Source organism: Penicillium longicatenatum (assembly GCF_028827895.1).
Source record: "Penicillium longicatenatum strain IBT 33135 chromosome Unknown contig_3_segment0_segment0, whole genome shotgun sequence".
Taxonomy (NCBI): domain Eukaryota; kingdom Fungi; phylum Ascomycota; class Eurotiomycetes; order Eurotiales; family Aspergillaceae; genus Penicillium; species Penicillium longicatenatum.
In genome coordinates, this window is record NW_026643121.1 from 2,247,893 (window position 1) to 2,269,207 (window position 21,315).

The 21,315-nt window shown below is 49.7% G+C and overlaps 8 protein-coding genes across 8 annotated transcripts; 3 read left to right on the top strand and 5 right to left on the bottom strand.

Annotated features, from left to right (window-relative positions):
• Positions 1-342: 342 nt before the first annotated feature.
• Positions 343-1,969, bottom strand: N7484_006204 (uncharacterized protein; the record flags this gene model as incomplete). The annotated part of the gene is made up of 3 exons (XM_057116622.1): positions 343-385; positions 445-829; positions 886-1,969. 3 exons carry the CDS (start codon positions 1,967-1,969, stop codon positions 343-345), a joined length of 1,512 nt encoding a protein of 503 aa, XP_056972505.1.
• A 3,150-nt stretch (positions 1,970-5,119) lies between these two features.
• N7484_006205 (arginase) lies at positions 5,120-6,205 on the top strand (the record flags this gene model as incomplete). The annotated part of the gene is made up of 3 exons (XM_057116623.1): positions 5,120-5,206; positions 5,264-5,847; positions 5,902-6,205. The coding sequence occupies 3 exons, from the start codon at positions 5,120-5,122 to the stop codon at positions 6,203-6,205; spliced, it is 975 nt and encodes a 324-aa protein (XP_056972506.1).
• Positions 6,206-6,755: 550 nt separating this feature from the next.
• N7484_006206 (uncharacterized protein) lies at positions 6,756-7,438 on the top strand (the record flags this gene model as incomplete). Its single annotated transcript, XM_057116624.1, has 3 exons — positions 6,756-6,916; positions 7,002-7,276; positions 7,332-7,438. 3 exons carry the CDS (start codon positions 6,756-6,758, stop codon positions 7,436-7,438), a joined length of 543 nt encoding a protein of 180 aa, XP_056972507.1.
• Positions 7,439-7,855: 417 nt separating this feature from the next.
• On the bottom strand, positions 7,856-10,352 carry fcpA (protein-serine/threonine phosphatase; the record flags this gene model as incomplete). The annotated part of the gene is made up of 4 exons (XM_057116625.1): positions 7,856-8,806; positions 8,863-9,913; positions 9,971-10,057; positions 10,105-10,352. The coding sequence occupies 4 exons, from the start codon at positions 10,350-10,352 to the stop codon at positions 7,856-7,858; spliced, it is 2,337 nt and encodes a 778-aa protein (XP_056972508.1).
• A 1,209-nt stretch (positions 10,353-11,561) lies between these two features.
• On the bottom strand, positions 11,562-12,876 carry N7484_006208 (Peptidase A1; the record flags this gene model as incomplete). The annotated part of the gene is made up of 3 exons (XM_057116626.1): positions 11,562-12,505; positions 12,561-12,714; positions 12,775-12,876. 3 exons carry the CDS (start codon positions 12,874-12,876, stop codon positions 11,562-11,564), a joined length of 1,200 nt encoding a protein of 399 aa, XP_056972509.1.
• Positions 12,877-13,553: 677 nt separating this feature from the next.
• On the bottom strand, positions 13,554-15,089 carry rpt3 (proteasome regulatory particle base subunit RPT3; the record flags this gene model as incomplete). The annotated part of the gene is made up of 6 exons (XM_057116627.1): positions 13,554-13,572; positions 13,626-14,289; positions 14,338-14,624; positions 14,683-14,781; positions 14,838-14,879; positions 14,932-15,089. The coding sequence occupies 6 exons, from the start codon at positions 15,087-15,089 to the stop codon at positions 13,554-13,556; spliced, it is 1,269 nt and encodes a 422-aa protein (XP_056972510.1).
• A 34-nt stretch (positions 15,090-15,123) lies between these two features.
• Positions 15,124-15,318, bottom strand: N7484_006210 (uncharacterized protein; the record flags this gene model as incomplete). Its single annotated transcript, XM_057116628.1, has 1 exon — positions 15,124-15,318. One exon carries the CDS (start codon positions 15,316-15,318, stop codon positions 15,124-15,126), a length of 195 nt encoding a protein of 64 aa, XP_056972511.1.
• A 2,323-nt stretch (positions 15,319-17,641) lies between these two features.
• N7484_006211 (putative ARID/BRIGHT domain protein (SWI1)) lies at positions 17,642-20,620 on the top strand (the record flags this gene model as incomplete). The annotated part of the gene is made up of 1 exon (XM_057116629.1): positions 17,642-20,620. One exon carries the CDS (start codon positions 17,642-17,644, stop codon positions 20,618-20,620), a length of 2,979 nt encoding a protein of 992 aa, XP_056972512.1.
• Between the last annotated feature and the right edge of the window lie 695 nt (positions 20,621-21,315).

The window sequence follows — 21,315 nt, forward strand, 5'->3', positions numbered from 1 at the left end:
CTTGTCGTAAATTGATTTTGATAAAACTCTCCCGGAGAGCCAAACATGTAAACGCCATTCTTCCTCCTTTGCCATCCCACTCATTCTAGTATGAATTTTCGACCATGTCCCGAGGTTGACAAATGCAAGCGTCAAGATGCTCAAGACCAAACGGCCACGCTCTTGAAAACAAATTAGATAAAAAAAAAAAAAAAAAAAAAAAAAAAAAAAAATTTAAAAAAAGAAAAAGAAAAAAATAATACGTCGCTGTAACGAAGGCACAAGAACAGAATGAGTTCACTCAAAACGATACATGAAGAAGGAAATTCATTATCATCACGCTCTAAGACGACCTAGCCAACACTAGGGGATGAACATAGCAGCAAGGGTCATGAAACCAAAATATCTATCGTCATGTTAGTTGTTGTTTTTCAGAACAATATAAACAGAGCAGGCATATCTTACATCATGGCACATCTCCAGCCATCCCTCGAATCGACCAGAGTGTCAATACCGGCGGAGTAATTCGCCGCAATAGCAGCCGCGGCACCACCAACGACTGTCACGACAACAAGTCGACCAGGGAACTCTGCGATCATGCTGAAAGCCAGCAAGGGAAGCAAAAGAGCTCCCGATGCGACCATGATAGCCATGTAGACGGGGGCCGTGGCAGCCGAGGCTGCTAAGCGGGGTGTAAGAGAGATGAGATCAACGCCTTGATCCAGGAAACGGGTTTCAGCCGCGGCGATGGGATTGTGTGTTTTCATCCATGAACGGTAATTTTGAATATCGTCGTCTGTGGCGCGGGGGAGTGTCTGAACGACTTTGCTGTATGCGCTGAGGGCGTTGTCTGGGTTTTAAGTAAGGTCTTGGGGAGATGAAGATGGAGGATTGCGGATGACTTACTGTATTGCTCTGTCTTTTGAATCAAAGCTGCCATCAGATCCATTCGTCGGTAATGTAGGGACGAATAGGATTGCGACTGGGCGTCTATGCGTCGTGATGCGGGTACGGGCTTGTTGCCTTCCTTCTCGGCGATGGCGACGCGGTGCATTTCTTCATACTCATCCAGTAAATTCAGGTCTTCTTCCATTTGAGAGATCTCGTCTTGAAGGTGGAGCAGGACACGATGGTTTAGGTTCTCGAAGCGTCGGTACAATGGGGGAAATGCTCCCTTATCGTCTTTAGCTGAGTGGGTAAGATGCGATGCTACAAGTCCATAGCCTGAGGACACTTGCGATGCGTTTGAGTCTCTTCTTTGCAACACGCGGTGTATGCTATCCTCTGGACTACTCGGTGGAGAGGGCGGCAGCGGTGACCGCTGGATCGCAGTGACATCTCTTGAGTGAATTTCATCTGATCGAGATATCTGCAGCTGGCGCTTTCGTGGTGGTGAAGACTCCGTTGGGGATTTGCTATACTCTTTTGGAGATGGCTTTCGTGCCGGTGGCGACATTTGTTTTCGACGGGTCTCTGTTGGGGGCACAGATGGCGGCGATGGTGCTGGCGGAGGACGTAAGTCACTGGGAACTCTTGACGCCCCACCAGCGGGAGATCTTGTTTGCTTCGGAGCAGCACCTGTCTTTGATATCAAAACAGCATGCGGTACGGGACTGGCGCGCGGCCTCGGTGACTGTATATTCGCCACGGGCGACTGGGTCGCAGGAATGTCATCATTAGAATCAGATTCCGATTCTGAAGGTTCCGACGAGGAGGCAGATGAGGATTCATCGCTGTGTTCGAGAAATTGGAAAACATCAACATCAGTGACATGTTTCGCTGACTCTGGGGTGGGCGGCAACGGTGAAGCCGCCTGCGGTTTCACATTTTGTTTAGAGGCATTATTCGGTGCAGCAGAGTTGTTCTTCTCAGAGATTGTAGGACTTTCGACAGGGCCAGCCTGCGTTGGGGCATTGGAGATTGTGGATGATGTTCTCTTCCTGGCATCTTTCTTTGTTGACTTCCTGCGCATACTGTTCTGGAGTGGCATGTTGATGGGACAGAATCGGACGAAAAGCCGGGCTCATTGCTCTAAGAAGTTATGAAATGAACAGATTTAGGCCATCCCCGCACTGATGGTATTTTATTGGCATAGAGCGAACCCGCGTTGTGGTAATGACAATGATTTCCAGAGCGTGGATATCGGGCCGTGAGGCATGGCACAAGGGAGGGGTTAGAATCCGATCTCACGACGTCAAGTCGCGGAATCTAGGGGTATCTCCCGCAGGATGGAAGACAAGGTTCAAAAAAGATAAAGTAACAAATAGGAAGAAAAATCAGGTGATAGTCGATATGATGTCTCAAATCTCCCACTTTTAACATTCCTCGGGCGAGGACGGGAGGTATGTATGGCCCCAGGCCTGATGGATGATCGGCTTTAGTTTTAAGTAAAGCAAACTGGGGGCTGCACGTCAGCGTTACCTTTGGGGAAAACGAGTTCGCGTCACCAGGGTGGAACTTAAAGACTCCCGCGGCGCGTCCCTTTGAAAATGGAGTGTTGCAATTCGTCAGACGGGGTATCGCCGACAAATCTGAAGCAGATGAGAAGCGCCGGGGGCTTCAGATCGGGGGCCAATGATGGCTGGCCCGCAAGGAGGCCCCTTGTAAATCTTGCCGATCGTAGAGTGCGGAGGAGATTTTAGCTATCACACATGTACTCGGTGGTACAATCTCAACACACTGATCAAAGCCTTCGGGTTGAAGGAAAAGCGCATGGAATTGGACTACAAGCGGTTTGAATGGGAGACGTTCTTCAATAGCCCTGTGGACCCGTTGAGAGGGACAAATCAGCCGTCATCCTTCCCGATCCGAGAGCCCATGCGTGTAAGGTGAGTTGGCGACCTGTCGATCATCTCCTTGCGTCTGGACTGGCGGTCTGGCTGATAATGCCCCATTTTTTGGGTAGCAAAGACCCAAGTGGGATGTGATCAATCACCATTCTTCATGCACGAGGTACATTGAGAATGTCACATTGTATTGCAAGATTATTCCGAGGTTTCAGTTGTTAGAAGTAAAGTGATGAGACTGATGTGTATTTAGGTACATTCTGATGATAACTTCATGTTTGTTGCGTTTCGAGTCATTACGTCATCCATGGTGATTAGTTCAGTAACTAACAAACATTGACCATACATTATACAATGCGCGGGTCCTTACAACCTTGGAAGTTATAAATATCTAAGTAAGTACGGAGTTTTTACATAAATCATAGTCCGATTGACAGATCGTCAAGTCATACTTGGGGCGGTTGGAGTCCGCCCCAAATCCTTGGTCACCAGTTTGATGGGTCCAAGAATAATCTTGAACTCAGAGCACATGCTTTTCGTATATACCATGAGACAATATGAGTAACATGAAGCGCTGCTAGTTATAAGATAGATGCCAGTTTCTGATATGTCACCAGTTAGTTCACATGTGACTGGCAACCTTGAAATCACTCAGGAGATTTAATTGCCCGAAGCCTTGGAATATATATCAACCGACGTCGGTATATCCATGGCCCCGAGACTACATCCGAAGCCTGAGGATCGTTCATGAATATTCTCAAGTAGCCATCAAGCTGGACGATACCTGGAGCAATTAAAGAAATATATCGAATATTACCAAGCAGTGGAAGCCAATGAACGAAAAGAGATAGAAAAGGTTGAATTGACCAGGGCTGGACTCGAACCCCGGCTGTGTATATACTGCTAGCATTCACCGCCTAACAAGAAAGTGCGTGTGAATAGCTTCATATGTAGCACTCCGAAATCAAGCCATAGCTGATATTCCACTTGCCACACCATGTGATGGGAATTAGACATATCTGACCCGACTTTTGGATTTAGCGGGTCAGCATTGATCAAATCACTACAAAAAAAAATAGCAAACATCAAGCCCAGGGGGCCCCCTCGGCGCCTTACGGCTGCTTTCAAGGGGGTCTGCCACTGGGCGATGTTTCCCGGTTATTGACACTGTACACCGCAGGCCCCGGCGGCTAGCCTGCGGTGCACCGGTTTACGGCAAATGGGAGGGCCTATAGCCAACTCGACCACGCGGTGTCAATTGATACTTCTGGGACCTGGAAGTAATACTTAAGGGAGGAAAGACTACTAGTCCTAATCGAGAATCATACTGTGAGGACCCAAGGTCCGTAAGCTTTTCCTGTTGGATCTTTCCTCTTTCATATCGGGTATAGTCAGTCTGATCTCCGATGCTAATGTCGACATTTCTTCGGATCATGGAATTGCACGTCCTCTCTTTCTCCACTGATCTAGATAAGATATGGGCGGTTAGCGTGCGAACGGCGGTGATTAAACCCACGAGCTGGACAGGTAGTTAGACCAAGACTTGCCCCGGCCCGGTCTCTCTATTGAAGAAACTTTGAACAAACACTAAGTGGAGAAAGTAGGTCAGTCCGTGGGGCAGATAATGTGCACGAGCATGACCGAGTTGAGTAGTTCTCCACGAACATCTGAGAGACATTATGAAAGAAAAGCCATGGCACAAGGATTAGTTCGATGCATGTCCTGCTGAGCAACCAATAATACCAATGTGTATTTCCAATAGGTGCTATCTCAGTGTCCTGGAAGATAAAAATCAAAAATCAGTGTAGCGCAGAAACCCTCACCTGCCGCTTCAAACGCGACCCAACCCCCATTATTCTTCAAAAAAAGAGACTCGCAGATATCATTACGACATATCTCGGACTTCGGGCCTCGCTAAGACACTAAATTGCAACGTGGTGGGACATTTCGGGACCCTAAACGGGGCAGCTCTCCTCAACCTGTACTTAACGGAAGTATGGAGAACCTGGCGGAGTGCAATGATCCCTAAGTGCAGGTTTTAGCGATGATTGCGAACACGCAAACCGGATGGACCCAGGGCCGGAGAAGGGGGAAAGTTATAAAGCAGACTTCAGTTCCTTCTTCTCTACTCAATTACACAGTCTTGAAATTCTCGAAGTCACTTGTTCTGAGGTTCTCTTTGATCCCCAGTTACTGTCACCCATTTGTGCCCCTCTTTTCTCCGATCTTTCCGATCCACTTTTCTATCTTATCGCAGATCACTGATCGCTAGATCTTGACTCTGTCTTTTTCTTCTTTCTCCAAAGACCACGCCCCCAGTCGCACATTCTCTGCAGACTAGTCAATCACGCACAATGACGCAACCATCTACTATCACCTCGCGCTTCCTCACCAACCCCAACCACCTAGGTGTGGTCGCCGTCGGATTCAATGGCGGACAGGTACAGCGAGAACCCCACAAGCATTCGACCAGGCCGAGCTAACCCATTCCAAAACAGATGAAGAAAGGCGTTGAAGCCGCCCCAATGGCTCTGATCGAAGCCGGACTCCTCACCCAGCTCCGCGAGGACCTCGAATACGACATCCACCACGACAACATCGTCCACTACTACGAGAAAGACATCCCAGCCGAAGACCCCGATCACCGAAACATGAAGAAGCCTCGCGCCGTCAGCGCTGTTACTGAGCGCCTCAGCTCCCAAGTCTACAACTACGCCAAGGACGGCAAGTTCGTCCTGACTTTGGGCGGCGACCACTCCATTGCCATTGGCACCGTCTCAGGCACATCCAAGGCTATTCGTGAGCGACTGGGCCGGGAGATGGCTGTTATCTGGGTCGATGCCCATGCCGACATCAATGTTCCTGAGATGAGTCCTAGTGGAAATATCCACGGCATGCCTATGGCCTTCTTGACCCGGCTGGCACGGGAGGATAAGCCCGATATCTTTGGCTGGTTGAAGGATGAGCACATCGTTAGCACCAGCAAGTTGGTGTACATTGGTCTGCGGGATGTGGATCGTGGTGAGAAGAAGCTTCTTCGGGAGCATGGGATTAAGGCTTTCAGCATGCACGATATTGATCGGTAGGTTTTGTTCTCTTCTTATCTGGTTCCTATCTCGTTACTTACTTTCTCTAGTCATGGTATTGGTCGTGTCGTCGAGATGGCTCTGGCTCATATTGGCAATGATACCCCCATTCACCTGTCATTCGATGTTGATGCGCTGGATCCCCAGTGGGCGCCCAGCACTGGTACCCCTGTTCGTGGTGGTTTGACTCTGCGTGAGGGCGATTTCATTTGCGAAGCCGTACACGAGACAGGCAACCTAGTGGCTATGGACCTGGTGGAGGTGAACCCCAGTCTGGAGTCAGTTGGCGCGGCAGAGACTATTCGTGCGGGATGCTCGTTGGTTCGGAGTGCACTTGGTGATACCCTTCTGTAATTTTGATTTACCTTTAGTCCATTTTTCATATTACTTAGATTAGAAAGACTAGAAGCAAGGAAGAAAAATAATGACGTGAAAGTGGATTTCCTGTTGCCCGTTGTATACTAAGTCCCCTGCCACCTCAATTTCCAAACCCCCGCCTCTCCAATTTCCATTTCTTACTCTCTCCATTCTCTTCTTTCCCCCGCCAAATTATTGTACCCTGCCAAGTCTCTCATTCAACGGTGACAGAAACCCTCGTTTTATTATTCCTCGCAGGCCCGGGCCTGTCTTGAAGTTGACCTGCGCCTTCGGCGCCCGATGCGCTGTCCATCCTTATCGCTCCGATCCAAATCCCAAACACAGCATCACACTTGGACACTTTGCGCCATTGGGTTCGCATAGGTCGCAACCCTGTGACAGCATTCAGGCAATTTGGTTGAATTAGGCAAGAACGCCTGGTATACGCCCAGGGTATAATATAATCGCTGTTCGCCGTTGCAACTGGCCTCACGAAGATCAACAAGTCCGACGCGAACTACAATAATCGTCATTGCCATTGCCCACCATGCCCAAATATGAGCAGCGCCGCGTTCGCCTCAACTACCACTGGCCCGAGATTCAGCTCAATATTTGGCTTATCGTCGTGCTGGCAGGCTCAGCAACATGTCTAGGCATCTTCTCCTGGTTCATGACCGTACAATCAACAATGGAGCTTGGGACACCCTGGTGAGTATACTAACCACTGACCAACCTGCCCGGGACTCTTTCATAGCCCTAATCTTGACCAAATACTAATCTCAATTTCGTTCAGGCTCTTCCCCTTCATGGTCGTATCCAGCGCCCTAGCCGTCTTTTTCATTTTCCTCGTCCTCGGCCTGATCGCCCGCCAACTCTTACTACCTGGCATCCTGATATTAGGAAGCTTTATCCTCTTCGTGCTCTTCTTGACCGGCTTGGTTGAGACGTCATTGCAGCTTTATGGGGTGGAAGCGAATATCAACAGCAATTGTCAGATCTATGTTGAAGATAACAAGTCGAGGGGAAATAATATCAATACTTTGGCGTGGTTGACACAGATTACGATTTGTGAGTGCAAGCTTGGTATTCCGTTCTTGAATGACTTCACTGATGATTTATGCAGGTAATTGCTGGAAAACGGCTTTTGCTATGGAGCTTGTTAATACCATCTTTTATGTGTGGATGATGGTGATGTCGTGGCAGGTTCATCGCAACTATTATCATCGGTGATTGTCTCGATGTCCAATACGTAATGTGTTTCATTTTCGCTATTCGTTTTACATATCATGATACCATTTTTGCATATATTCGGCGTTTGATGACCATGACTCAGTGAATAACAACCAGTTTGGTAATTTTGATATGATAAAAGTTTCAAATCAGAAGATCATACACAAGCAGCAGTTTCAAGGGAGTACATCCCACGTATTTGACATTGACAATAGTTGAGAACTACCTAATATAAAGTAGATACAACCCACAACCAGCGGGAAATACAAACGAGTAATGGGAAAAAATCACTGCGAACGCCGACGCTATGGCAGGAGCGCTTGCAACTGCACAAATCAGATAGAAGATACAGTCGAAGAGTAGGATGTAGATCGGACAGGGATGATTGAGCAGGACGGACCAGAGGAAGTGAGGAAATCAAAGATTTTCCTCGTCGTCCTCTACATTGTCGTCGTCATCTTCAAATGCCGCGAGCATCTCTCGCTCCAGATCGTCGTCGTCGTCGTCTGGGTTTTCATAATCTTGTTCTTGGTTGGTGTCCACTTTGTCCATATCCTGTTCCTCTTCATCGGCTTGTAGTGTCATACGGGACTCGTCAGAATCGGTGGGAGCAACGCTTGCAACTTCTCGAAGACCAGTACTCCGCTTGTACGAACGCTTGATTCGCTGCGAGAGTTTTGAGCCTTGCTGATCAGTATCATTCTCCTCATCTTCGCCGGACTCGTCGTCAGTGGCCCCGTCACCGTCACCGCGCTTTCGTTTCCTGCCTGCCGAACCCTCATCTCCCCATGCCTCGCCGTCGCTTTCACTCTCGTCATCACTACCAAGGAACTCCTTCAGCTCGTCATGCACAGCAGCTTGTTCATCCTCGTCATATCCGATATGCGATGTCTCGTCGAGTCCGGTATCCTTGAAAATTTCGGACTCTGGGTTTCCTTCATCATCAGTCCAGAATGAGCCCGTGGCCTCGTCCGAGGAAGATAGCCAGGAGCTCTCGGCGAGTTCTTGCGAGCCAGGGGAGAGAGGCTCACCACGATCATCGGGATGAACAGGAAGCAAGTAGGGCTCCTCATTTAGACGCTTCCAGCTAGTCAAGCAATCTAGAAGCCATTGTGTTGTGACGATCTTGACGTTTGGGTACCGAGTGGCTTCACGCACTTTCGCGGTCCGGTTTCGGCCAGCGACGAGGTGAGTGGTGCGGCTATTGATCCTCGATGCGATGACGATACCGAATGTCTTGGCCCACAGGGAAATATCAGCATTCTGTGTGTCTGTTCCGAGAGGAAGAACACCTGAGAAAACCATCACCACTCCCCCGAGAATCTGTGCTTTGATTCGGGGCATGATATCCTTGACGTCAGGAACCAACTTCAAATCAACATCCTTGTCTTTTAACGGCGTCCTCTCCCCCTCAGGGCCGCAACTCGGCCTCCCAGTGCACTGCTGCGCTTCTTATCATACTCGTCAAAGAATTGGAGATGAACTTGCTCTAGACGTTCCTGAAGCTGGTAAAGCTCTCGGTCATGATCTTCAAGTAAGTGATGTCGGGGTTGAGATTCCTCAATGTTGGGCGTGCTCTCGGCACTAGCATCGTCCTCGGCGTCTAATTCTTTCTGTTTTTGCAACAGTGGTCGATCCTCCACCTGGTGTAGTATTGTCTCCTCTTGTGCATTGGTCTGTTCCTGCAGCAATCTTGGATTATCACCGCCTCCCATTGTCACTAGTTGCTCTAATGCAGAAACATCAGTCGTCTTCTCAGCTGAACCATTAGCATGCTCCTTTGTTTCTGGTTTCGCAGCCTTGGCCACAGTTGTACCAATATCCTGTTTCTTGGGCAAGAAACTGGAATTGATGTCACCAATCCCGACGAAGAAGTCATAGGGAGAGACCTTGATAAGGTTGGGATTCCAGCGCCACACATCACCACGATCGTCAATAATGACGACCATCTTTGTGTCAACCGGGAACAAACGTTGGAGGTTTTTGGCTGTCAAACTTCCGCTTTCATCACGGCTGAGAATACGGTCTCCAAAAAGCTTGCGTGTTGGATCAATGATATCGGCAATGTTTTGTGCATATGCTCGAGTACCCATAGTATAGATGTGCAGTTCATAGAGCTCGGCAACGTTCTGTAAGAAATCCTCCAGCCCTGGCCGCAGCTTTATGTAGTACCAACAGCCACGCATTCCTGGGCCGTCATCAATCAACCGAAACTGCCTGACCCCCTTTAATGCTTCGTAGTTTGGATTGTCTTTGTCCTCTTTCCATTCTCCGACGGTGGGATCGACAGTAGCATGGATAATAGTCTGATCAAGATCCACCACAAGCGAAAGACGCCGAGATGCCAAAAGACGACGCTTAGCATCCTCCTCGACTCGTGTGGCTTCCTTCTCACTGACAGTCAACGTTGTATTATCATGGGACATCTGAATCGGCGCACGGAAGGAATCCATAATCTCGGTATTGTATGACGCTCTGAGAAAACAACTCATTAGAACAATACCTTCCATAGCTTACTATAGGTATACATACTCAGTCATATCCTTTCCACACTCTGCGCACATCCCTCCGAATTGTACCTCATGGGCACATGGCTCGTAGATCTCAACAACATCAACCCTGCACATTTCAGCCATTGTTCATAACTTCTCCAACACAAGACTTACGGTTCTTCAATAACGTCTCCTTTGGCAATTTTCCACTCTTGGACCTCGCCATCAACAGGCGATTCAAATCGAGTTGGGAACTTGCGCTGCACCGTTGTGATATTCCCTAGCCCATCACCCTCCTCAACCTCTGAGTGATAGACATACCAAAACAAGGCTTCATCCCTCTGCACCTCATCACCAGGCTTCTTCAGCAGAGAAGTGATGGTGATAGGGTAATGCAGGCTGGGCGGCAGACGGAGAAGCATCTTTGCACCCAGTTCGCCCCCCAGGCGACGGAATCCACAAAGCTCCAATCAATTACTCAACGAGTCAACGCCTTCAAGGTCTCCACTAGCCAGCCCAGAGCACCAATAAGTGAGGTGCAGACGGTATGTGAATATGATCGCGTGCGCCTCTGGCTAAGGAGCCATAACCAGTACGCGACGCGTGGTGGAATTTTTCGCCGAGTCTCGGACTGGTGAAGGTGCCGATGAGATCACTGGATAGGAATCAGTGTCCCCTAGAATACCGAGGTGTGTTTGAGGAAGATGAGCGGATGAGGGATGCAAGAGCGCAAGGGTTGGAGCTTAGGCAGTCGAGTGTGGATGTGAAGTCGCCACACGACGCGGATGCAAAGGAAGACAACTTTACGCGCTTTCAAACCCCTGGCGCATGAATGACACGGTCAGTGAAGTACACAGGGTCGTGGATAAGCAGTCAGAGGGTTGGGGATATAAAGGTGGGAAGAATGTCTGTGATCGGAGAATGGGAAAGCTCGGTGCGGGGACTCAAACGGTGGAAGAAGCTCATCCGCTTATGTCAACTCTCTCCACCGCCCCCGGAACATGCCATAGATGCCGTATCCACCTTTCCCAGTATGATGCTATTTACTTTGCAATCGAATAATTGCAGCATCTAGGTATTTGAGAGGCTATGGGTCAAATATGTTGTCGATATCTACAGGCCCTATACTCTTTCAGCCCTAATTAGCCTTTCTTGACCCTGGGCCTGTCACTAAACGGCTCTTGCTGCACTCACGGGCCAACGGCTCCATACAAGCTGGGCCACGAATCACCATTGGAGCAGGCAGAAATCACACCACTAGCTAAGTAAGTGCCTACAAGATTACGTACTCATTGAGAAACACGATATGTAGATTATTGTCCTAGCGGAGAGCTCAATACAAAGCCAGGGCCATAGATTTAAGCGAAGGAATGAAAGATGTAAAGTAAATCCATGCGAGGCAAGACAGCGATTGCGGCATTATCCATGACCGAACGCAGGAGTACGAATTGTATGCCGAGATAGAAAAGCAATAGGAAAAAAGATACAAATCAATTGAGACATGTCTGAATTGACGGATGACAAAACCCATACCTCACCATCCTAGTTGGAGTGTATATACTAGACATTCTCTCGATTCTGTTCAGGTTCATCGGTGGCTAAGGCTTGGTGTCCTCCATTTCTTTGAGAACCTATTTGGCCTTGGCCAGGCCAACGGAGCCCTTGCCAAGGTCATAGACGCTGTACCACCTGCGCAGGAAAGAATCTCCCAAGATGGCCAGAGGGCCAACAGGCTCGGGGAAGTCCATTCCCATGAAGCTACTGATGCAGGTGCCCTGGACCTCCAAGATGTAATCGTGGGGGCCAATGGTGAAATCGTGGCCGCTGAGGGTGAAGGTGAGATCAGGCAGTGAGTCAACTGTATCACACTCGACGCTGTACTGTCCAGTGAAGCCCTTGGTGGCGCCAATCTCCTTGTTGAGCAGCTCAGCCAAGGTTGAGGGCAGAGCGATGAGAGAAGTACCGGTGTCAAGGATGATACCAGTGTTATCCAGCTCAGCCTTGTTGTCGCCAAGGGCAATGGCGTCAAACTCGACCTCCCAGTAGGCCTTGCGGCGCAGAGGGATGTTAATCATCTCACCAGTGTAGTGGTTCTTGTCCACACCACCGAAGGTAGCCTCGGAGTTGTCGCCATCCTTGTTAGCGTTGCCCAGGTAAAAGGCAAAAACAGGCTCGTCTAGAAGACTCTGGTTGATCATGTTGTAGACAGGGGGGACCATCTTGTTGACGGAAATGGTATCATATCCCAGACCAAGGATACCATCGAAACGACCGAAAGCAAAAGCAAGACCAGGCTCGCTGGTGGCCTCGGCAAAGTCCTGGTTCTTAACCTTCAGGTCGCCAATCTGGAGCGTGTCCTGGGAGACGAAGCCACTCAGGCTACCAGAACCATATCGGATTTCAAACTTGGTGCCGTTCTTCTTGTAGGTTGAGGACTCGGAAGAGTCATAAGTGCTGTGGAGGTAGCAGGCGATCGAGCCGCACTCCGATGACGGGACCCACAGGTTGGAACTGCCAGTATCAAGGACAACCTTGAAGGACTGGGGAGGAGTACCGAGGGTAATCTCAGAGAAGTCTGATGAATCAGCGATCAAAAATTGTGCGTGAGATGATACGGGTGATGAGCTTACACTGTGCGTTCAGGAAGTTGTCGACCAAGACGTCGTGACCAGCCTGAGGCTTGATCGAGGTGTCCTGGAACATCATCTCCTGGTGTCGGTCAGGGCGAATGCCCATGTACTTCTGGCCCAAGGCGTGAACATGGGCATCGATGTTGTGGGTGTTCTACGATGGGAGATTAGCCAGGAACTCAGCTTGGAGAGGAGTAATATGGGAGAAGCTTACCAGCTGTTCGCTGAGGGGAACCTTGTTGAGCTTCAGCTTGTGGACCTCAGCAGAGGCACTGCCCAGCAGCACAGAGGCTGTCAAGAGGGCAACAGACTTCATTATGGACAAAGAGTGTAGATGTTCGTGATGGGGGATGGTGAGGAGAAGATAAGACGGAGCTGGGGGCGGAGTGACTGGGGACGGAGATCGGCATAACGTGATAGGAGTGCGTCATTTCCCGGAATCAGCTGGGCCGCCGTGGGTTACACCTCACACTGGCACTTTCTCTTTCCGTTCCTGGTTCCCCCAAATTTTTATATTGCATACTACTTTGCAGATGATAGTGCGCTCTCGATTTTTAATTCCATCAACCGTCTAAAAAAAAAAATTGCTCTCCAAACCTATCTTCTCAGGTTGTCCTTCAGTACTATGAGGGGGTTGGTGCCTAGCTTAGCGCCAACAAGGGAGGGGTCAGAGCAGCTGTACCTGGCAGCTGCATTGAGGTGGCAAACCTTGGAAGCCCAGCTGTTTGATCCCTGATTAATTGAATTTAGCCCCGGCTTACGGAGCAGCTGCCTTGCTCTTATCTGAGTGGGCAGATGCAGACCCTGACATTCTTGTACTAAACGCTCCCAATATTAGGACCCCTTGCCTGTACCTACACGGTACTAGTACGTTCTTGGACCAGTCATGCATTTGTAACGGTAGATACATCGAGTTCCAAGTGTCTTAGATTATTGATAATACAACGAAGAGAACATCCCACTATACCCCAACAACCGTGAAGCACCACGCATTTACCGGTAGAAGTCGAGTCTGTAAAATCATCAGTATCGTAAAAACTAGGAAAGGGAAACAAAGAAACATACCGGTCGTCATCGTGTCCACTCTTCACTTGGGCAGAATAGGCATCCTCTAGGTCGGATTGGATGATATTGTAACGGTTCTTGCGCACTGCCCGGAGACCGGCCTCTTGCATGATGGCAGCGATCACAGCACCGGACAGAGGCTCATTGCGCACAATCAGGGAGTCCAAATCCACCTCAGGAGACAGGGACATCTTCGCCGCGATGGTACTGAAGATCAGTCGGCGCTCACGTCGGTCGCGCAACGAGGGGAACTCGATCTTTCGATCCAGACGACCGGGACGCAGCAGAGCGGGATCCAGGGTGTCAGCTCGGTTGGTGGCCATGATGACCTTGACATTGCTAGACTGCTCGAAACCATCCATCTGGTTCAGCAACTCCAGCAGAATACGCTGGACCTCACGGTCGGCACCAGTCTGGGCATCGAAACGCTTGGTAGCGATGGCATCAATCTCGTCAATGAAGATAATGGCAGGAGAGTTCTCGCGCGCCATCCGGAACACATCACGAACCATGCGGGGTCCTTCTCCTAGATACTTTTGTACGAACTCTGAGCCGTTCACACGGATAAAGCTGGCGGTTGTGCTGTTTGCCACAGCCTTGACCAGCATGGTTTTACCAGTACCCGGGGGACCATACAGCAAGACACCACGGGGTGGGTCAATACCTACTCTAGTCAGTAAATGGTTATCCAAGTGTCATCATGTCAACGCACCAATCTGTTTGTAGAGCTCGAAGTGCGTCAACGGCAGCTCGACGGCTTCCCGAATTTCCTGCTTCTGCATGTCCATACCACCAATGTCGGCGTAAGTCACATCTGGCTTCTCGTTGTCACCTAGCATCGCGATCGAAGAGTCGGCCTCCGGGGGAAGGATATCGACGAGGGCGTTGGAGTGTCGGTGGAGGGCAACCGAGGATGATGGCTTCAGCTTCTCACGGTCAAGTGTAGAGAGGATGCGAACAACGTAGTTGGACCCGGTCGAGCTCTGCACGATACCAGTACTAGATAGTGTTAGACGCCATATATTAAGAGCATTCAACCTGATCAAACTTAACATACTTCTGATCAATAGCTTCCATGAACTGTCCAATCACCAACGGGACACTTTGTATACGCTTGATCTCCTCCTGTGCCCGAACCAGCTCTCTCTTCAAGCTCCTATAGACAGGTCATCAGTACCATGGACATATCCAGTTGGTATAACCAAAACGTACCTCTGCTCATCCTTGATGTATTCCTCCTGCAGCTGGATGTATCTGGTAGGCGTCAGTACGTAACACGCGTTGCACATCCACGGGCCAAGCATACTCTAGGTGTCTCTGTAACCGTTTCAAGGTGGCATATTCATCGTTTCCATCGGCTCCTGTTCCCTCCAAGGAGTCCAGGTTCCCAAGGGCGTCCAGGGCACTCGGCTTGGAAAGAGGCGTGACGTTGTTTGCCGGGTTCTCCACGGCCACGTCTCCCATGGTGAAAATTCTTGTCGACGGAAAATAGATGGAATCAAGTGGAGATGGCGATGAGGGTTGTTATTTGATGCGAGTTGGTGGGTGTTAGATTGCGCGGTGGAGGGTCTGGAGATGGGTTGTGTCCTTGGAGCTCGATCAATCGGGCAATTGGAGCTTCCGGGTAGATCACGTGCTCTGTGCTGGGATAGTCGAGAAGCAGCAGTACATCGAACTGATCACGGGTTACCATGTTTTATTATTAATTATTCAATTTGTCTTCTCATGTGAATTTCAAATATGTTGGACTATATTATGCTTGTTAGATAATTATCAAGATTTGTCATATTGATTCCGTGGATATCGTTCAAAATTTGAAATATTATTTGAGATCAGAGGGACTTTTGTTTGATCCTCAAAGAGTTTACTGCAATCGCCTGCAAACTACTGGAGACATAAGGCTATCCAATGTGGTTTTTTAATGATAGACCAGTAGTCATTCACTACAACTTCAAAAATCACACTTTACGGGGATAGGCTCTACACCAGGGAGTACATATGACTAGGTACGGGGTGGTAAAGCTGATCCACGGTGGGATAAGCCAACAAGAGATCAAATCCGTATCAGTGGCTAGAGCTCATTGACTTACAGGTTAACCTTTGAAAGGTTTAGGCTGTGGTCATGACATGTTTCAGGGTGATCACCGGTGATCAGACAGCCAGGGTTGTCGTATGGCCAATGAGGCGGGATCACGTTTGTTAGGTTGGTGATGTGTAGCGGGCGACGCAAATCGAGGCAGCTGATGTGTTTCGGGAAATCATCATACAGACAAATGGATTCTTCCACACCACTTCGCGTCCTTTTCATCTGGCATTGAGCCCGGACCCAATCATGAGAGTGGAGCAGGGCCCGCGGCTAGGTGGGACAGGCACAAGAGACCATGAAATTTCCCATGCGGATCGAGTCGGATCCTTGCCACTGGGTGAAGGGGAGAACCTAGTCTTGGCTCTCATCTGGTTCCTTTTGGTGCATTTGGGTTCCTGCGTGGTTTTTTATTTTAATTTTTCCTTTCCCCATTTCCTTAAGGAGGGGGAAAAGATTGGGCGCTCGTCATGATTATCAGACGCTAGCCTGAGCTTTATATAAGGAGCGCCCACGCCCACGCCGGACCCCAGAGTGCGCTTTTCTGATTTCTTTTCTTCCTTATTTATTTCTCCCCCTCCTTTCCCCTCCCCCTACAGCATATATTTTTTCTCTATCTTTCTCTGCGATGATTTTCGTGCTCCCGGGAACAGCCCACGGGCCTTGCACCCTTGGGAGTATACGGACTAACCTGACTGGGCGAAGACCGTTGGAATGGATCATCGCCCACTTGTTTTCGGGATATTTTCTTAAGATCTTTTCTTTCTCCTCTTTCTTCTGTTCTCGTATCCATGGGAAAGGAGAGCGAAAAAAAAAAATCTTAGAACCCCCAGGTCTGGGTTGACCGAGTACTGGGCCTCGCCTCTTCTTAATGGTGGATGAGCCGCGAACGCAGCCGAGACCCGTGACTAACGTCATGACGACCTATGCAATTCAAGCTACAGAAAAAACAATGGTTTCTAGGGACAGGAACAAAAAACCATACTAACTAGAAAAACCACAGAAAACAGATTCACTAACTGCTCAGAAAAAGGGAAAAATACCCATGAGTGAATGGTGGAGGTGGTACAAGGGAGACCGAAAACAGAGTTCCTTTTCTCCCACTGAATTCTCTCGCAGTAATTTTCCTCAATTCTCTCTCCACTTCCCCTTTCATCCCTAACTGCTTCGCGAACTGTAGGTATTCGTTTACTTCCTTTTTTGTATTTTATGTTTTATGCTTTTGCCATTCCGTTTTTTTCCTTGGTATTATTTGTTCCCCTCTGGCCACGCACCTGTCCTTCCCACACACTTCGTTTCCCCCTTTCCGGGAGCCCACACCTATGCACTACCTGTAACCCCCATTTGTTCTCTTTATGGTTTATCGGGCCGAACCTGGTCCTTTCATCATCTAGAACTGATCTTCTTTTACCCCCAGCCTGTGATTTGACAGCCCCCCCACAGACCCATCCATTCAAAGCCTCCCCCATCCCCATTCCCTTTGTTGCTTGGTGACCTTCGTTGCCTCAGGCCCATAACACGTGACCCCCACGGAACACCTCCAACCTCTGCCCTTTTCGTCCCATCTGCTAATCCCGGGACTCGGCCTTAGCCATCCGTTCGCCAGTCGGAATTTAAGTGATCCAGCCTTGTCGGTATGTACTTCCCATGACTCCATTCCTGACCTTCCCTTCCACCTATTCCTTCCCTTTGCGCCAATATGGCTTTCCCATCCCAATCTTTCTGCGCCCCCTCCCCCCGGACCCGTGTCGCGACCGAGCGCGCATCCCCCAAAACAGGCCCACCCAACGCGTGTCCCTTGTCTAGAAAGACGATCGGGATCCTTATGTTTTATCCATTGATGCACATGATGATTTCCCATCGATGATGATGATGCGCAGTGAATATCGTTGCTGACCTTGATGGCGCAGATGGGTTGGTAAAACCGCACGACATGAACGCCTGGGCCGTCGACGCCTCGAATCTTCCTGGTCAGGATAATGGGGCCTTTAATCCTTCCACAATCGATCCATCTGCCGCCTTTCTCCATGCCTCTCCAAACCCCCAGGATCCGAACCAGTTCCAGCGCATGTTCAATGGTGTGCCGCGGAACGCTTCCCCGGGCTTCCACAACCCTAACCAGGTGATTCCATCAAAACGACCACGACCAGAAGATGGCATGCCTATGTCACCACGTCCTGCTCCCGGTGGAGTGACTGGGTCGCGATCCCAGACACCTCAGGTTCCCTACCCAGGCTATCAAGGCCCAGCCAACGGAACACCGCAATTTCCTCAGCATCCTACTCCATATCAACACCTTCAACAAGGAGCTTCGCCAAACGTGACGCAGTCGCCAGTCATGCAAGATTTCGACCAGCAAAGCGTTCGCATGGGGACAGCCTCTCCCAGCCCTTTCTCTCCCGCTGGTCCTCATGTGGGTCCTCACATGTCACCGTCACAGTCAGATCATGGAAGCCGTGTCAACACCCCGCAAAACAATAACTTTATGCCTGGGCAAGCCTTTCCGCAAGGCATGGGCGGCCAGTTCCAAGGACCTGGCTCGGCTGCGCCCCAGCAGGCATTTGGCGGTATGCAACAAGGCGGTATGCAACAAGTGCCGCCGGGGTATCATCAGGCTCTCGCGGCCCAGCAGCAGCGACTCCATGCTATGTCAATGCAAAACCGACAAATGAATGCCAACCCGCAGATGGCCGGTCGCCCCGTTGCAGGTGGCATGAACCCCATGGCCAATCCTCAACAGATAGCCGCCTTTCGGCAGATGCAGCAAAACGTCGCAAAGCCCAGCAACCCAGAAGCCTTTATGCGTGCGGTACAGAAATTTCAGATGTCAAGAAATCTTCCCTTTGACCCAAACCCGATCATCAGTGGTCGCCCGCTCAGTATTGTTCAATTGTATGGAACTATCATGAAGATGGGTGGATCGAAGAAGGTTACAGCGATGAATGGGTGGCCTGCCGTTGCGCAGCATCTTCAGTTCCCCCAGATGCAGTTCCCACTGGCAGCTCAGGAGCTTCGGGAATATTATCAGCGGAATTTAGCTCCTTATGAGCAGGCTTTTATCAGCTCGCAACAAAAACAATTCGCGGAGATGCAGCAACAGCAAAACCAGCAGCAGCATCAACAACAACCAAATCAGCAGCAGCAGCACCCGCAGCAGCTCCAGCCGCAGCTCCAGCCAGGTGTTCCCCGCCAACCAAGTGATGCATCAGGGATGCAGTTTCAGTCTCCGGCGGTAAAACAGGGCCAGAGCTTCGAGCAACCATCTCAATCTCCCCAAAACAATACCCCCATCCCGAATCAAGCCCAAGCCCCCTCAATGAATGGATTTGCGACCCCAACTCAAGCACGCAGTCAAAGCAAACCCCCTCAAACTGCACATCGACTTAGTGTTTCTCGCCAGTCGCAGTCATCAGTTCCCCCCGCAGACAACACAGGGCAGTTTGCTGCGCCTTCACCATCACAACCAAGCAAAGCCGCGTCGGTCACACCGGGGCCACAGCCAGCCAAAGCTGATCCCAAACAGGAACAGGTGACTAAGGTGCCTATTGAGGATCCGTTCAAGCCCAAAGTGATCACCGAGCACCGCCTGCATGGCCCAATTGCGGTAGATGAGATGTTCCAGATTGGCGATGAGATCTTAAGGCTGAAGCCAAGTGTACCAGCGTTTGCAGAACTAGGTGTAGTGGATATTCATGCTCTGAACATGGGACTCAAATGTGGGATCCAGGCGGAAATTCGGGTTGCCTTGGATACTCTGACCACCCTATCCTCTGAGCCCAACACTGCGATCTCTCTGGAGAACTGCGATGATTTGGTGGAAAGTCTGGTGGATTGTGCCCAGGACCAAGCCGAATTTTTAGCTGAGCACATCCCTGAATTGCCCGAAGGCATGCGTTCTTACGAAGAGGTGACACGGGGATGCCAGTCTGAATTCACATCACTTGCGGAAGTTCCTGAATTCGGAAGCCTGGAATACAGGCTTGATCGAGCCGTGGAACGGTTGATATGCATCACTACCATCATCCGCAACTTGTCCTTCAACGAAGCTAACGTTGGCATCCTGGGCATCCCCGCTGTTACTCAGGTCTTTGCCGATGTTTTCCGCTGCCTTGGAACCCACAAAATGTTCCTACGGACCAACCACAATACACTGGATTTTATGAAGGATGCGGTCATTTTCATGAGTAACTCGGCCCACGTCATGCAAATACCCGGGAAAGAGGAGGCTCAAAGCCTATTGGAATTCCTTCTTGCTTTTGCGCCAGAATCCACACAATCTAAGGAATTGATGTTCACTGCCTTCAATCCTTCTATCCATCGATATACCCCTGCTGCGGTGGATGGCCTGGCTAAGCTGTTGGCGAGGGATGACCCGAACCGGATCTACTTTGGAGCCATATTCTCTGGTGACGGTTCTGTTCCGGCTCGACCAGATCTCCTGACCCGCGCGTTTGGTCTTGCTGTCTGCGCCGTTCCTGACAAGAAACCTCTGGCGGTTGCAGATGCCCGCAAGATCTTCCTCATGCAAGGTCTGTTGGCTGCGGATGTTTTGACCACATTTGCAGACGGCTCTTTGGCAAGATCTTGGGTTGGGTCTGTTGATGGGTTTGCCATTCACCTCTTGCGACTTTCCTGCCTGCTTTGCACCGAACGCCTCCCGCAACTCGCTAGTATCCGGCAAAGAGGCCCCCACGAAGCGGATGCTTATGCGTTTGCCGCTATCATCAATCGTGGGTTGGCCATCTTACGCCGACTTGCCGAGAAATCCAAGCAAGTGGACAATACCTTGCCGCTGAAGCTTCCATCTGGAGTTATCCCTCGCAAGGAAAGTCTACTTGGGGCGTTATTGCTTCCCAACATGGATCCCAACATAATCCGCCAACTCCTCACATATGCTCGTCTTGCAGAGTAATCCTTGTTAATCTATGGAGTATGTGGGCACCGTCGGGTAAAATGAGCGGTTCTTTGTATGAAGCATTTACGACAATTTGATTTCTGTCATGTCATTTGTAACCATTTCTTCCAGTCAATGGTCAATTTTACTTTCTTTAGGCGCCAGTGGAAATGGGGGTTTTTATTTTTGCCCATTACTTCTTTCAGAATTTTTGTTTTCATTGTGAGATAGCGTGTTGAGTCTTTCAGTGTACAATGCTCAAAATACCCTCGACAAGATCATACGATATTTGTAAAAAGTACCCTAAGTGGCCTAAGCCACACATAGACCAAATAAACCATAAGGTACGAGGCCCAACATCTTCATGTCGTCAGCAGCTTGCATTCGGTGGTGTGATTCGGGTTTGATCCTCTCCCAGGACATCTACGATAGGAGTGCCTATGAGCCGATGCATGGAATCGTTCAATTAAAGAAAATACCTTGGCACCCGCACCGAGTCATGGAACATATACAGAGTAGAAATGGTACAGAGTGAAACTCAAAAGCAAGCGCCGGGCAACTGCAAATGGAAAATGAAAGCCAAAAGGAAGAACACCAGCATTCAAAAAAAGAGGCAGAAAAGAAGCCCCCAACAACGATTAAAGAAGAAAAGTACCAGACAGGGAAATGAAATTACCCATGGACGTCTCAGCCCAAAGCCACTCGAATAGGAA